Consider the following 14,677-nt stretch of genomic DNA (forward strand, 5'->3'; position numbering starts at 1 on the left):
GAAAAACTCAGCAGGTCTGGCAGCATCGGCGGAGAAGAAAAGAGTTTACGTTTCGAGTCCTCATGACCCTTCAACAGAACTGATTTTTCTTTACAAGGAGAGGGGTGAAATATAACCTGGTTTAAGGTGCGTGTGTGTTGGGGGGGTGGGGAGAGAAGTGGAGGGGGGTGTTGTTGTAGGGACAAGCAAGCAGTGATAGGAGCAGATCATCAAAAGATGTCACAGACAAAAGAACAAAAGAACACAGAGGTGTTGAAGTTGGTGATATTATCTAAACAAATGTGCTAATTAAGAATGGATGGTAAGGCACTCAAGGTATAGCTCTAGTGGGGGTGGGGGGGGGGCATAAAAGATTTAAGAATAATGGAAATAGGTGGGAAAAGGAAAATCTATATAAATTATTGGAAAAAAACAAAAGATAGGGGGAAGAAACAGAAAGGGGGTGGGGATGGAGCTCAAGACCTAAAGTTGTTGAATTCAATATTCAATCCGGAAGGCTGTAAAGTGCCTAGTCGGAAGATGAGGTGCTGTTCCTCCAGTTTGTGTTGGGCTTCACTGGAACAATGCAGCAGGCCAAGGACAGACATGTGGACAAGAGAGCAGGGTGGAGTGTTAAAATGGCAAGCAACAGGGAGGTTTGGGTCATTCTTGAGGACAGACCGTGGGTGTTCTGCAAAGCGGTCACCCAGTTTACGTTTGGTCTCTCCAATGTAGAGGAGACCGCATTGGGAGCAACGAATGCAGTAGACTAAGTTGGGGGAAATGCAAATGAAATGCTGCTTCACTTGAAAGGAGTGTTTGGGCCCTTGGATGGTGAGGAGAGAGGAAGTGAAAGGGCAGGTGTTACATCTTTTGCGTGGGCATGGGGAGGTGCCATAGGTGGGGGTTGAGGAGTAGGGAGTGATGGAGGAGTGGACCAGGGTGTCCCGGAGGGAACAATCCTTACGGAATGCCGACGGGGGGGTGAAGGGAAGCTGTGTTTGGTGGTGGCATCATGCTGGAGTTGGCGGAAATGGCGGAGGATGATCCTTTGAATGCAGAGGCTGGTGGGGTGATAAGTGAGGACAAGGGGGACCCTATCATGTTTCTGGGAGGGAGAAGGCGTGAGGGCGGATGCGCGGGAGATGGGCCAGACACGGTTGAAGGCCCTGTCAACAACCGTGGGTGGAAAACCTCAGTTAAGGAAGGAGGACATGTCAGAGGAACTGTTTTTGAAGGTAGCATCAACGGAACAGATGCAACGGAGGTGAAGGAACTGAGAGAATGGGATGGAGCCCTAACAGGAAGCGGGGTGTGAGGAGCTGTAGTCGAGGTATAGCTGTGGGAGTCGGTAGGCTTGTAATGGATATTGGTGGACAGTCTATCACCAGAGATTGAGACAGAGAGATCAAGGAAGGGAAGGGAAATGTCAGAGATGGACCACGTGAAAATGAAGGAGGGGTGGAGATTGGAAGCAAAATTAATAAATTTTTCCAAGTCCCGACGAGAGCATGAAGCAGCACCGAAGTAATCATCGATGTATCGGAGAAAGAATTGTGGAAGGGGGCCGGAGTAGAACTGGAACAAGGAATGTTCCACGTACCCCATAAAGAGACAGGCATAGCTGGGGCCCAGAGATAAAAACAAAAAAATTGCGGATGCTGGAAATCCAAAACAAAAACAAAAACAGAATTACCTGGAAAAACTCAGCAGGTCTGGCAGCATCGGCAGAGAAGAAAAGAGTTGACGTTTCGAGTCCTCATGAACCTTCGACAGAACTTGAGTTCGAGTCCAAGAAAGAATTGAAATATAAGCTGGTTTAAGGTGTGTGTGAGAGAGGGAGAGAGAGAAGTGGAGTGGGAGTGTGGTTGTAGAGACAAACAAGCAGTGATAGAAGCAGATCATCAAAAGATGTCAACAACAATAGAACAAAAGAACACATAGGTGTTAAAGTTAAAGTTGGTGATATTATCTAAATGAATGTGCTACTTAAGAATGGATGGCAGGGCACTCAAGGTATAGCTCTAGTGGGGGTGGGGAGAGCATAAAAGATTTAAAAAATTCTTTTTTTTTAAATAATGGAAATAGGTGGGAAAAGGAAAATCTATATAATTTATTGGAGAAAAAAAAAGGAAGGGGGAAACAGAAAGGGGGTGGGGATGGGGGTGGGAGCTCACGACCTAAAGTTGTTGAATTCAATATTCAGTCCGGAGGGCTGCACAGTGCCTAGTCGGAAGATGAGGTGTTGTTCCTCTAGTTTGCGTTGGGCTTCACTGGAACAATGCAGCAAGCCAAGGACAGACATGTGGGCAAGAGAGCAGGGTGGAGTGTTAAAATGGCAAGCGACAGGGAGGTTTGGGTCATTCTTGCAGACAGACCGCAGGTGTTCTGCAAAGCGGTCGCCCAGTTTACGTTTGGTCTCTCAATTGTAGAGGAGACCACATTGGGAGCAACGAATGCAGTAGACTAAGTTGGGGGAAATGCAAGTGAAATGCTGCTTCACTTGAAAGGATGTTTGGGTCCTTGGACGGTGAGGAGAGAGGAAGTGAAGGGGCAGGTGTTGAATCTTTTGCGTGGGCATGGGGTGGTGCCATAGGAGGGGGTTGAGGAGTAGGGGGTGATGGAGGAGTGGACCAGGGTGTCCCGGAGGGAGCGATCCCTACGGAATGCCGATAGGGGGGGTGAAGGGAAGATGTGTTTGGTGGTGGCATCATGCTGGAGTTGGGGGAAATGGCGGAGGATGATCCTTTGAATGCAGAGGCTGGTGGGGTGATAAGTGAGGACAAGGGGGACCCTATCATGTTTCTGGGAGGGAGGAGAAGGCATGAGGGCGGATGCGCGGGAGATGAGCCGGACACGGTTGAGGGCCCTGTCAACGACCATGGGTGGAAAACCTCGGTTAAGGAAGAAGGAGGACATGTCAGAGGAACTGTTTTTGAAGGTAGCATCATTGGAACAGATGCGACGGAGGCGAAGGAACTGAGAGAATGGGATGGAGTCCTTACAGGAAGCGGGGTGTGAGGAGCTGTAGTCGAGGTAGCTGTGGGAGTCGGTGGGTTTGTAATGGATATTGGTGGACAGTCTATCACCAGAGATTGAGACAGAGAGGTCAAGGAAGGGAAGGGAAGTGTCAGAGATGGACCACGTGAAAATGATGGAGGGGTGGAGATTGGAAGCAAAAGTAATAAATTTTTCCAAGTCCTGACGAGAGCATGAAGCGGCACCGAAGTAATCATCGATGTACCGGAGAAAGAGTTGTGGAAGGGGGCCGGAGTAGGACTGGAACAAGGAATGTTCCACATACCCCATAAAGAGACAGGCATAGCTGGGGCCCATGCGGGTACCCATAGCCATACCTTTTATTTGGAGGAAGTGAGAGGAGTTGAAGGAGAAATTGTTCAGCGTGAGAACGTTCAGCCAGACGGAGGAGAGTAGTGGTGGATGGGGATTGTTCGGGCCTCTGTTCGAGGAAGAAGCTAAGGGCCCTCAGACCATCCTGGTGGGGGATGGAGGTGTAGAGGGATTGGACGTCCATGGTGAAGAGGAAGCGGTTGGGGCCAGGGAACTGGAAATTGTTGATGTGACGTAAGGTGTCAGAGGAATCACGGATGTAGGTGAGAAGGGACTGGACAAGGGGAGAGAGAAGGGATTCAAGATAACGAGAAATGAGTTCTGTGGGGCAGGAGCAAGCTGAGACGATCGGTCTACCGGGGCAGTTCTGTTTGTTGATTTTGGGTAGGAGATAGAAGCGGGCCGTCCGAGGTTGGGCGACTATCAGGTTGGAAGCTGTGGGAGGGAGATCCCCAGAGGAGATGAGGTCAGTGACAGTCCTGGAAACAATGGCTTGATGTTCAGTGGTGGGGTCATGGTCCAGGGAGAGGTAGGAGGAAGTGTCTGCGAGTTGACGCTCAGCCTCCGCAAGGTAGAGGTCAGTGCGCCAGACAACAACAGCAGCACCACCCTTGTCAGCGGGTTTGATGACAACGTCAGGGTTGGACCTGAGAGAATGGAGTGCAGTAAGTTCAGAGAGAGACAGGTTAGAATGGGTGAGAGGAGCAGAGAAATTGAGACGACTAATGTCGCGCCGACAGTTCTCAATGAAAAGATCAAGAGAAGGTAAGAATCCAGAGGGAGGGGTCCAGGTGGAGGGAGAATATTGGAGATGGGTAAAAGGATCCGTTGAACTGGGAGAGGACTCCTGCCCAAAGAAGTGAGTCCGGAGATGAAGACGGCGGAAGAAGAGTTCAGCATCATGCCGAGCCCGAAATTCATTGAGGTGAGGGCGTAAGGGTATGAAACTAAGTCCTTTGCTGAGCACTGAACGTTCAGCATCGGAGAGGGGAAGGTCAGGAGGTACAGTGAATACACGGCTGGGGTTGGGATTGGAAGATGGGGTGGGGACGGAGGGACAGGCAGGGGTGGAGGGTCCTAGATGGGTGTTGGTGTCGATGAGTTGTTGGAGCTTGCGTTCCTTAGCACTTGAGAGAAAGAGAAAAAGTTTCTTGTTGAGACGTCGGATGAGCCGAAGGATAAAATGAAACTGGGGGCACGCGCAGCTTTGAAAAAGGGTACGGCGGTGCTGCTGGAGGGAGAGGTCGAGTGTGTTCATATGGCGGCGCATGGCACTGAGTGTGGATTTCAGAATGTGATGGGAACAGCAGTCCGAGAAACATTTTATGTCCCGGAGATACCTGTAATCTGGGTGGGTGAAATTCCACCCCTCATGTTTCAAACCCACCCAGGATTACAGGTATCTCCGGGACATAAAACGTTTCTCGGACTGCTGTTCCCATCACATTCTGAAATCCACACTCAGTGCCATGCGCCGCCATATGAACACACTCGACCTCTCCCTCCAGCAGCACCGCCGTACCCTTTTTCAAAGCTGCGCGTGCCCCCAGTTTCATTTTATCCTTCGGCTCATCCGACGTCTCAACAAGAAACTTTTTCTCTTTCTCTCAAGTGCTAAGGAACGCAAGCTCCAACAACTCATCGACACCAACACCCATCTAGGACCCTCCACCCCTGCCTGTCCCTCCGTCCCCACCCCATCTTCCAATCCCAACCCCAGCCGTGTATTCACTGTACCTCCTGACCTTCCCCTCTCCGATGCTGAACGTTCAGTGCTCAGCAAAGGACTTAGTTTCATACCCTTACGCCCTCACCTCAATGAATTTCGGGCTCGGCATGATGCTGAACTCTTCTTCCGCCGTCTTCATCTCCGGACTCACTTCTTTGGGCAGGAGTCCTCTCCCAGTTCAACGGATCCTTTTACCCATCTCCAATATTCTCCCTCCACCTGGACCCCTCCCTCTGGATTCTTACCTTCTCTTGATCTTTTCATTGAGAACTGTCGGCGCGACATTAGTCGTCTCAATTTCTCTGCTCCTCTCACCCATTCTAACCTGTCTCTCTCTGAACTTACTGCACTCCATTCTCTCAGGTCCAACCCTGACGTTGTCATCAAACCCGCTGACAAGGGTGGTGCTGCTGTTGTTGTCTGGCGCACTGACCTCTACCTTGCGGAGGCTGAGCGTCAACTCGCAGACACTTCCTCCTACCTCTCCCTGGACCATGACCCCACCACTGAACATCAAGCCATTGTTTCCAGGACTGTCACTGACCTCATCTCCTCTGGGGATCTCCCTCCCACAGCTTCCAACCTGATAGTCGCCCAACCTCGGACGGCCCGCTTCTATCTCCTACCCAAAATCAACAAACAGAACTGCCCCGGTAGACCGATCGTCTCAGCTTGCTCCTGCCCCACAGAACTCATTTCTCGTTATCTTGAATCCCTTCTCTCTCCCCTTGTCCAGTCCCTTCTCACCTACATCCGTGATTCCTCTGACACCTTACGTCACATCAACAATTTCCAGTTCCCTGGCCCCAACCGCTTCCTCTTCACCATGGACGTCCAATCCCTCTACACCTCCATCCCCCACCAGGATGGTCTGAGGGCCCTTAGCTTCTTCCTCGAACAGAGGCCCGAACAATCCCCATCCACCACTACTCTCCTCCGTCTGGCTGAACTTGTTCTCACACTGAACAATTTCTCCTTCAACTCCTCTCACTTCCTCCAAATAAAAGGTGTGGCTATGGGTACCCGCATGGGCCCCAGCTATGCCTGTCTCTTTGTGGGGTATGTGGAACATTCCTTGTTCCAGTCCTACTCCGGCCCCCTTCCACAACTCTTTCTCCGGTACATCGATGATTACTTCGGTGCTGCTTCGTGCTCTCGTCGGGACTTGGAAAAATTTATTAATTTTGCTTCCAATCTCCACCCCTCCATCATTTTCACGTGGTCCATCTCTGACACTTCCCTTCCCTTCCTTGACCTCTCTGTCTCAATCTCTGGTGATAGACTGTCCACCAATATCCATTACAAACCCACCGACACCCACAGCTATCTCGACTGCAGCTCCTCACACCCCGCTTCCTGTAAGGACTCCATCCCATTCTCTCAGTTCCTTCGCCTCCGTCGCATCTGTTCCGATGATGCTACCTTCAAAAACAGTTCCTCTGACATGTCCTCCTTCTTCCTTAACTGAGGTTTTCCACCCACGGTCGTTGACAGGGCCCTCAACCGTGTCCGGCCCATCTCCCGCGCATCCGCCCTCACGCCTTCTCCTCCCTCCCAGAAACATGATAGGGTCCCCCTTGTCCTCACTTATCACCCCACCAGCCTCTGCATTCAAAGGATCATCCTCCGCCATTTCCCCCAACTCCAGCATGATGCCACCACCAAACACATCTTCCCTTCACCCCCCCCTATCGGCATTCCGTAGGGATCACTCCCTCCGGGACACCCTGGTCCACTCCTCCATCACCCCCTACTCCTCAACCCCCACCTATGGCACCACCCCATGCCCATGCAAAAGATGCAACACCTGCCCCTTCACTTCCTCTCTCCTCACCGTCCAAGGACCCAAACACTCCTTTCAAGTGAAGCAGCATTTCACTTGCATTTCCCCCAACTTAGTCTACTGCATTCGTTGCTCCCAATGTGGTCTCCTCTACATTGGAGAGACCAAACGTAAACTGGGCGACCGCTTTGCAGAACACCTGCGGTCTGTCTGCAAGAATGACCCAAACCTCCCTGTCGCTTGCCATTTTAACACTCCACCCTGCTCTCTTGCCCACATGTCTGTCCTTGGCTTGCTGCATTGTTCCAGTGAAGCCCAACGCAAACTGGAGGAACAACACCTCATCTTCCGACTAGGGACTTTACAGCCTTCCGGACTGAATATTGAATTCAACAACTTTAGGTTGTGAGCTCCCTCCCCCATCCCCACCCCCACCCCCTTTCTGTTGCCCCCTTCCTTTTTTTCTCCAATAAATTATATAGATTTTCCTTTTCCCACCTATTTCCATTACTTTTTAAAAAAAAAATTTTTTTTTAAATCTTTGATGCTCTCCCCACCCCCAATAGAGCTATAACCTTGAGTGCCCTGCCATCCATTCTTAATTAGCACATTCGTTTAGATAATATCACCAACTTTAACTTTAACACCTATGTGTTCTTTTGTTCTATTGTTGTTGACATCTTTTGATGATCTGCTTCTATCACTGCTTGTTTGTCCCTACAACCATATCTCCCCCACTCCACTTCTCTCTCTCTCTCTCCGCCCCCCACACACACACCTTAAACCAGCTTATATTTCAACTCTTTCTTGGACTCGAACTCAAGTTCTGTCGAAGGTTCATGAGGACTCGAAACGTCAACTCTTTTCTTCTCCGCCGATGCTGCCAGACCTGCTGAGTTTTTCCAGGTAATTCTGTTTTTGTTTTTGTATAGCTGGGGCCCATGCAGATACCCATAGCCACACCTTTAATTTGGGGGAAGTGAGAGGAGTTCTTGTTAGGCAAGGGACTCAAAGGTTATGGGGGTTAGATGGAAATGTGGAAATCGAAACACAAGAAGATCAGCCATGATCTTATTGGATGGCAGATCAGGCTCGAGGGGCCGAATGGTCTACTCCTGTTCCAACTGCTTCCGTTCTCCCCTGTCCCTTCTCTCCAGTTCCCTCCATTCCCGCCACCAAACTGTTACTTAGCAACGGTTCAAACCGAAAGTGACAACGTTCCCGAGATCTCACGAGACTAGTCAGCGTGGGGACGGGGACGGGGGCGGGGCCTGGGCTCGCGGCAAAGTCGTCGGGAGGGAGGGAGGGGGCTGGGTAGGTAGGTAGGAAGGGGTTGCAAGTCTCGCGAGAGCGGTTCGGCCGGCGGCGGGCGGTTGAGAGGAAGATCGGAGCCGGGCGGCGGCGGCGGCGGGATCAGCCTCGGTGAGGCGTTTTTAATTCATCCGAGCCGCGTGGAGGAGGAGGAGGAGGACCGGGGAGGGGGAAAGGAGACACCATGTCTGAAGCGGAGGAGAGGCCAAGCGCTAACCTGGGTCTGAACCCGGCCGAGGGGCAGGCGGAGGAGGCGAGCGCCAAGCCGGCGGCGGCTGCGACAGCGGAAACCCCGATCCAGCCTCCAGGTCCGGGACAGGTGAGTTAACGGCGGCTCCGAGCCTCCTGGGCGGCCGGTTACCGACCTCGTGTCGGCTTCTGGGAGGAGCCGTTTGGCTGTCCGCGCGGCACCGGACCCGCCATCGCATTGTTTCGCCAGCCCCATATTCCGGCTTAGCCAAACTCCCTCACTACACCCCCCACCCCCCGGCCTCCCGGGCCCCCCTGGTAACGGGAAGCCCGGCGCCGGTCTCCCCCCCTCCCCCTCTCAAACTGCCGCGATGACGGCACCGGCCGAGCCTGACGGCACCGGCGCATGCTCAGTCCGGCAACATCCCCCTCTTTGTTTCATTTTTGTCTCTTCACACACACAGGATAATGGCAGAGAATCTACAGCACGGCAGATAAAATGCTCCTTATCTTCCTCCCCATCCTCCTCCCACCTCCCCGTCCTCCTCCCACCTCCCCAAAATCTCTCTCTCTCTCTACCACCACCACCACCAACCCCCCCACCTTCCTAATTCTGCCTATTCCTAACTCCCTCATTTACTCATCCAGCATTTCTTCTCTCTTTCCCATCGCCTCCCCTCCCTCCCTTTAAAAAAACATCTTCGCCTCAACTCCTTCCATGTGGCAGCCAGTTCCACAATCTTAACCCACGTCAGGCAACGTTTGCACAGAGACAAACATAGTTAATGTTTCAGGTCCGTAACCTTTGATCAGAACAAAATTGAGAGATGTAACCAAAGTTTTTTTTTAAAAAAAGCATCTTATTCCGGGTACGTTTACTTAGTAATCAGCTGGTCGGTGTCCGTTCTTCTTCTTGTAGAATTGTTTCTTTAAATACTTCCCAGTACCGATTTGGAATTTGACCCATTTGTCCCACTGGCTTAATTTGGCAGCACTGAAATGACCATAGCTTGCAGTCTGAAACCGCAAATACAACTTGCATCTACCTGCCTTCCGTCTGTACTGGTCAGCAGCATAAGAGGTGAACTGAAGTGTTTTTTGGGGAGCCACTGGCCTAGCCGAAGCCATTTATGTCTGCTATGTTTTACCTCGGTGATGGAAGAGAATGTTCTTGTAAGGTATTATTCAGAAGACGGCACACCTTACCTTGTCTTGTAATTCTTTAGAGGTAGTGCTGTAATGGATCTGGCAATTTTCTTGATTTAGATTCCTGATTTAAAAGCAAAAGTAACAATTTTGAGGGTATAATTAATATATCTACTTAGGAAGACTTGGGCAAAATGTAAAACTCCATTCGTAAAATTGCCTAAAATTGGAGAAAATGAATTTCAATTAAAATGTGAGTGTTGCACTTTGGCAGGAAAAATAAAGCGCTAACTTGTATCTAGGAAAAATGTGCAAAGGGATCTGGGGCCCATCATTATAGGTAATGTCCTGTAACTCCCAGGTGCCCCAGTGTTGATTTGGGGGGAGGGTACCCCAAAGGTGTGCTGGGGAATCCCTCTTGGAAGTTCCCAGGTAAGGGTTTGCATGGCAATTGCTCAGAAGTGCAAACTTCCTCTGGAGAATTGTGCTGCACTGGAAACCATCCGAAAATGGCGTTTAAATTGCAAAATTCAGATGGTTCCGCCAGGGTTATGCCAATGGTTACCCAGAAAAAGTTAGAAGAATTAAAACCTCTTGAGTAATCATTGTAGAGGCACAGACCGGCCCCACAGGGCTCACCCCCCCCGCGTGCGCACACGCGCGACCACGGCCTCACGAACAGCACACACACCCCCTGACCTCCCTGGCAGTCTGACCCCCACCCACTCCCTCCGGGCCTCTGAACCACCCCAGACCCCCCACCCCTCCGGACCTCTGACACCCCCCTCTCTCTCCCAGGACCTTGGAAATCCCCCATCCCCATCCTGACCTCTGAAACAAATCCTACCCACTTAGCTTAGACACATGCCTTTCCCTGGCCCTTTAAACTTACTTGCAAATGCTGTAAAAAATGGGGCATGGCCTCCTTGAATACTCTGGAGCTACACTTCGCTGGGTCAAGCTAGGAGTCTTTCAATGCAGGCCCCAAGCAGCTCTGGCAAATGGGAGTAGCAATGTAATTTTCAAGATCATGTAAGTAGGCATTTCTTCTAATTTCTGCAGCCCAATGATGCAGATTAGTAGATCATTTTAAAACAGTAAATTAAGCACTCAGGTTCATTCCTAGATGGATTGAATTGAAAACTGGAGAAGTTATGTTAAACTTATATAAACCTTGCACATTGGAATGCAAAGGTAGCCCCTGACTTCATCTAAATTGCCATCTTAACACCCCCCCGCCACCCTCCTGTTTCCTCCATCCTCATCTCCAAAAGCAAGATCAAGGAACTCATGGACTTCTGTCCCTATGATTAAGGCATCCAACTGGCTGCCTTTGCCATTTCCCTCCCTGCACCCCACTGAGCTAAACTTACCTTAAGTACCCCCACCCACGCACACTCCCACCCTGAACTTGCATCTTTAGTTTCTTTCTTATCTCCCTTCATACATTTTTTATTATCCATTCCTACTAAATTGTTGACCATCCCATTTCCTGGCTCCTATTTTAGCTGAAATTGCTAATGGTTCCCTTTCCTCTGGCACTGTCCTTTTCACCTCCAAATCTGGCATCATCACCAACTTCTTCAAAAGTTAATGGGTTCCATCTGTCCTTATGAATTACTGCTTCACCTCCAACCTCCCTTTCCTCTCAAATCCCTGCCCATACTTTCTACAGTTTGATGTTTGACCTGTCCAGATTTCTGCCATGGCTCAACACTGAAGTAGCCCCTTATCAAAATCAAATAAATGACAATGTCCTGTGTGACTATGAGCATGGTAAACTATCCTTGACATATCTGCAGCCTTTGACAAGGTTGTGCAAACGATTGTGCAGCTTCATTGTGCAGCTAGATGACACTGCCCTGGCCTAGTTTGAATCTTACCTGTCCAGTCATAAGCAGAGACTGAACCAGAATATTTACAACCTTTTGACCCTGAGATGACCACCTGACTACATATCTGTTCCATTACCAAAATATCCTATTTCCATTTGCGTAGCATTGTCTGTCTCCCACCCTGATTCAGCTCATCTGCTGATGAAACCTTCGTTCACACCTTGACTATTCCGTTGTTCTGGCTGTCTTCCTGTTTTCTAGACTTCATAAACTTCATTCAAAACTCTCTGTATCCTGACTCGCACCAAGTCTATTCACCCATCACCTCTGTGTTCACTGACCTACACAGGCCTCCAGTCTGGTAACACCTTGATTTTAATATCATCATCCTTGTTTTCAAATCCATCCAATGCTTCACCCCTTCCTGTGTCTAATGGACTACAGCGGCTCAAGAAGGCAGCTTACCACCACCTTCTTATGGGCACCTAGGGATGGGCAATAAATGCTGGAACAGCCAGTGAAACCCACATCCCGTGGATGAATTTTTAAAAAAGTTCTGCCAGATCACTGTGCTTCTCCATGTCTGGCCACTTGCACATCTCTGATTTTATTGCCTTCAGCTCCTAGGCCCTGGGCTTTGAAATACTCTTCCTAAACTTCTCCTCTCTTCAAAACCTACCTGGTTGACCACAACAACTTTAATATCGCTCTTGTAGCTCAGTGTCAAATACTTTTTGATATTGTGCCTTTATTATGTTAAAGGTGTTGTATAAATGCAAGATGTTGGTGATTAAACCATACCTTGATGTACTCTGTGCAGTTCTGTTTTCCATATTATAAACAGGATACGGAGACACTGGAGAAGATGTAAAAAAAAAGATTCATAAGGATGATACTACAACTGAGAGGCTATCATTTATCAGGAAAGGCTGAAAAGGGTGGAATTATTTTCTCTAGAAAAGGCAAGACCTGTGGGATGGCTGGCTTAACAAGTATGCACAGACTAGCTAGACTAAATGTCTTGTTTCTGTGCTGTACCTTTATGTATGTGATCTATGTAAAGACAAAATGGTTTTGGACCTGACTAGCTACAGTAGCAATTAGCTGGGGAGATGAGTTGAATCCTTATGAGGTTTCTGTTTTGATTTTATATTTCTCAGCCATAACTCAGTTGGTAGCACTCTTGCCTCAGAGTTAGAGATTGTGGGTTCAAATATTACTCCAGAGACTTGAGAGCAGAAATCTAGACTGGCGCTACAATGGAGTACTGCATTGTTGAAGGTGCCACCTTTAGGATGAGACAGAGCCTATTCTGCCCTTTTTTTCAGATGTAAAAGATCCCAGGGCATCATTTTGAAGAGCAGGGGAGTTATCCTTGGTGCACTGTGCCCCATATTTATCCCTCAATTAATATCATAAAAACAGAGTATCTGGTCCATTATCACATTGTTGTTTCTGGAAGTTTTTCTGTGCGCAAGTTGGCTGCTGCAGTGACACTTCAAAAGTATGCCGCTAGCTGTATTGTAATTTGTACCATCTGAGATTGTACAAGGTGCTACAGAAGTGCAATTCTTTGCTTTTTTTAATCTCTACAGTCTGAGATCAGAGATTTGGCACAATGGGGTAATGAATCAGGATTCAATTTCAAGAGATAAGCTGGTTTTCTTGTCTTACACTTTTTCTTGGGCAAACCTGTAGGTGATTTTGCCCATTTTAAAATGAGTGAAAACCTTCCCTCAGTACCAAATGGCATTGGCCGAGTCTTAAACATAGCATAATGTGGTTCTGCTTGGAAGTCTATCTAATGACTATATGACTGTTTTATTAGAAGACTTAACAGTTGTATTGAATAATTCTGCACTCTGCAAATTTCTGTTTCTTATAAACCTTTTGACTTTTAGTGTAATATTTTCTCTACTAGATGGACAGTGGTGATGCAGCGTTTATATTCAAAGTGCCTAAACCAGAGGTTAAAGAGGAGGATCCTGCCTATGAAGAAAAAATGGTAAAAACAATAAAAGAAACATTTGTTTAAATAATTTTCATTTGTATATTGTATTGCAATCCATTCATACATGGAAAGCCGCCCTGCTTTACATTCACCTTAATTTGGGTCAAGTAGTTACCACATTAGAATTTAATTTATCGGGTTACCTTTAATTATCTCATCTTCAGGGACCAGCTGTGAATCTGAAACCCCCACTACCACAATCCAAAAAATGTACAAGTTTGCTCTAGGATGCTGTTCTTGTGACCTTTTGTTTTAAAATTTACAGCTTTCCTGCTCTATCTTTGAGAGCAGGAGTCTATTTAATCTTCATCCATCAGTGATGACTTGCAATGTATTCAGAAGGAATTTCCTCAGAAGGAATTTCAATATTCTGACCTCTTGGGGAGGTTAGTCCACTTGTAGATTGTAACCTGAAATTGGGTTTAAAAGTGGTTTAGACTCTCAATACTGAGCACAAATGAGGAATGTAGCTTATTTAGAGCTGGCTTTGGCAATTGCAGTCTCTCGTTAATGCAATGATGTGTATCATTCAATGTTCGATAGCTGGAATGTCTCCAGCTTACTGAAGGACCAAAATGTTGTTAGATCAGGAATGATAACTTCCTTAAAAGAGTCTGATAATGTGGTAGCCATATTTGATGTGTCGGAATATGTCCTTATTTAGTAAGTAGAGGTGACTCTGCTATATCTTTGACTTTTCTTCCGCTTGTTAGTGGTACTGATGTGATGATGTAAAATGTCTTTCCCAATCTCTCGAAACCACAGTCCATGTGCAGTTTTCTTTCAGTATTTCTGGTTATACAAATGCAGTGAGTACAGTATGAACATAACTGCTAACATGAACTTTAAACTTGCCTGTTTGTGTTAATTAATGCTTTAATTAAATTAAGATAGTTTGCCTAATTGAGGAACCCTAATAATGCATAAAAGTAGGCCAGTTTTCCCCCTTTCCTTATGTTGTGAAGCTTTGAGCTAAGCAGAGTTCTTGTGTCCTGTTTGTGTTGTAGCAGTGAGGTGAATAGCCACCCTAGACATTGAGGGGGTATTTGACTGACTCTGGCATCAAGGGGCCCTTGCAAAATTGAAATCGATAGGAATTAGGGGATGCTCTCCACTGGTTGGAGTCATACTTAGCACAAAAGAAGAGGCTGGCAATTCTATGGCACATGACCCACTACCTAAATCCCCAAAGCCTATCCATCATCTAAAAGGCACAGGTCAGGGGTGTGATGGAATACTTTTCACTTGCCTGGATGGGTGCAGCCCCAACAACATTCAAGAAAGTCAATACCATCCATGACAAAGCAGCCTGCTTGATTGTCATTCCATTCACCATTGATGCA

General features: G+C 48.0%; 1 protein-coding gene across 3 annotated transcripts in view; it reads left to right on the top strand.

The window, feature by feature from the left end:
* The first annotated feature begins 8,188 nt into the window (after nt 1-8,188).
* The window catches only part of LOC121281022 (SWI/SNF-related matrix-associated actin-dependent regulator of chromatin subfamily A member 5), a 33,623-nt gene continuing 27,134 nt past the window's right edge, over nt 8,189-14,677 (top strand). Inside the window, exons 1-2 of one of the 3 annotated variants that reach the window (XM_041193594.1) lie at nt 8,189-8,472; nt 13,245-13,328. In XM_041193594.1, the coding sequence (XP_041049528.1) occupies nt 8,338-8,472; nt 13,245-13,328 (219 nt within the window). In that variant the 5' untranslated portion in view covers nt 8,189-8,337. Of the gene's footprint in view, nt 8,473-9,112; nt 9,137-13,244; nt 13,329-14,677 lie in introns of those variants that run through there. The other 2 variants (XM_041193603.1, XM_041193612.1) reach the window with 2 other exon arrangements.

Source organism: Carcharodon carcharias, chromosome 1 (assembly GCF_017639515.1).
Source record: "Carcharodon carcharias isolate sCarCar2 chromosome 1, sCarCar2.pri, whole genome shotgun sequence".
Taxonomy (NCBI): Eukaryota; Metazoa; Chordata; class Chondrichthyes; order Lamniformes; family Lamnidae; genus Carcharodon; species Carcharodon carcharias.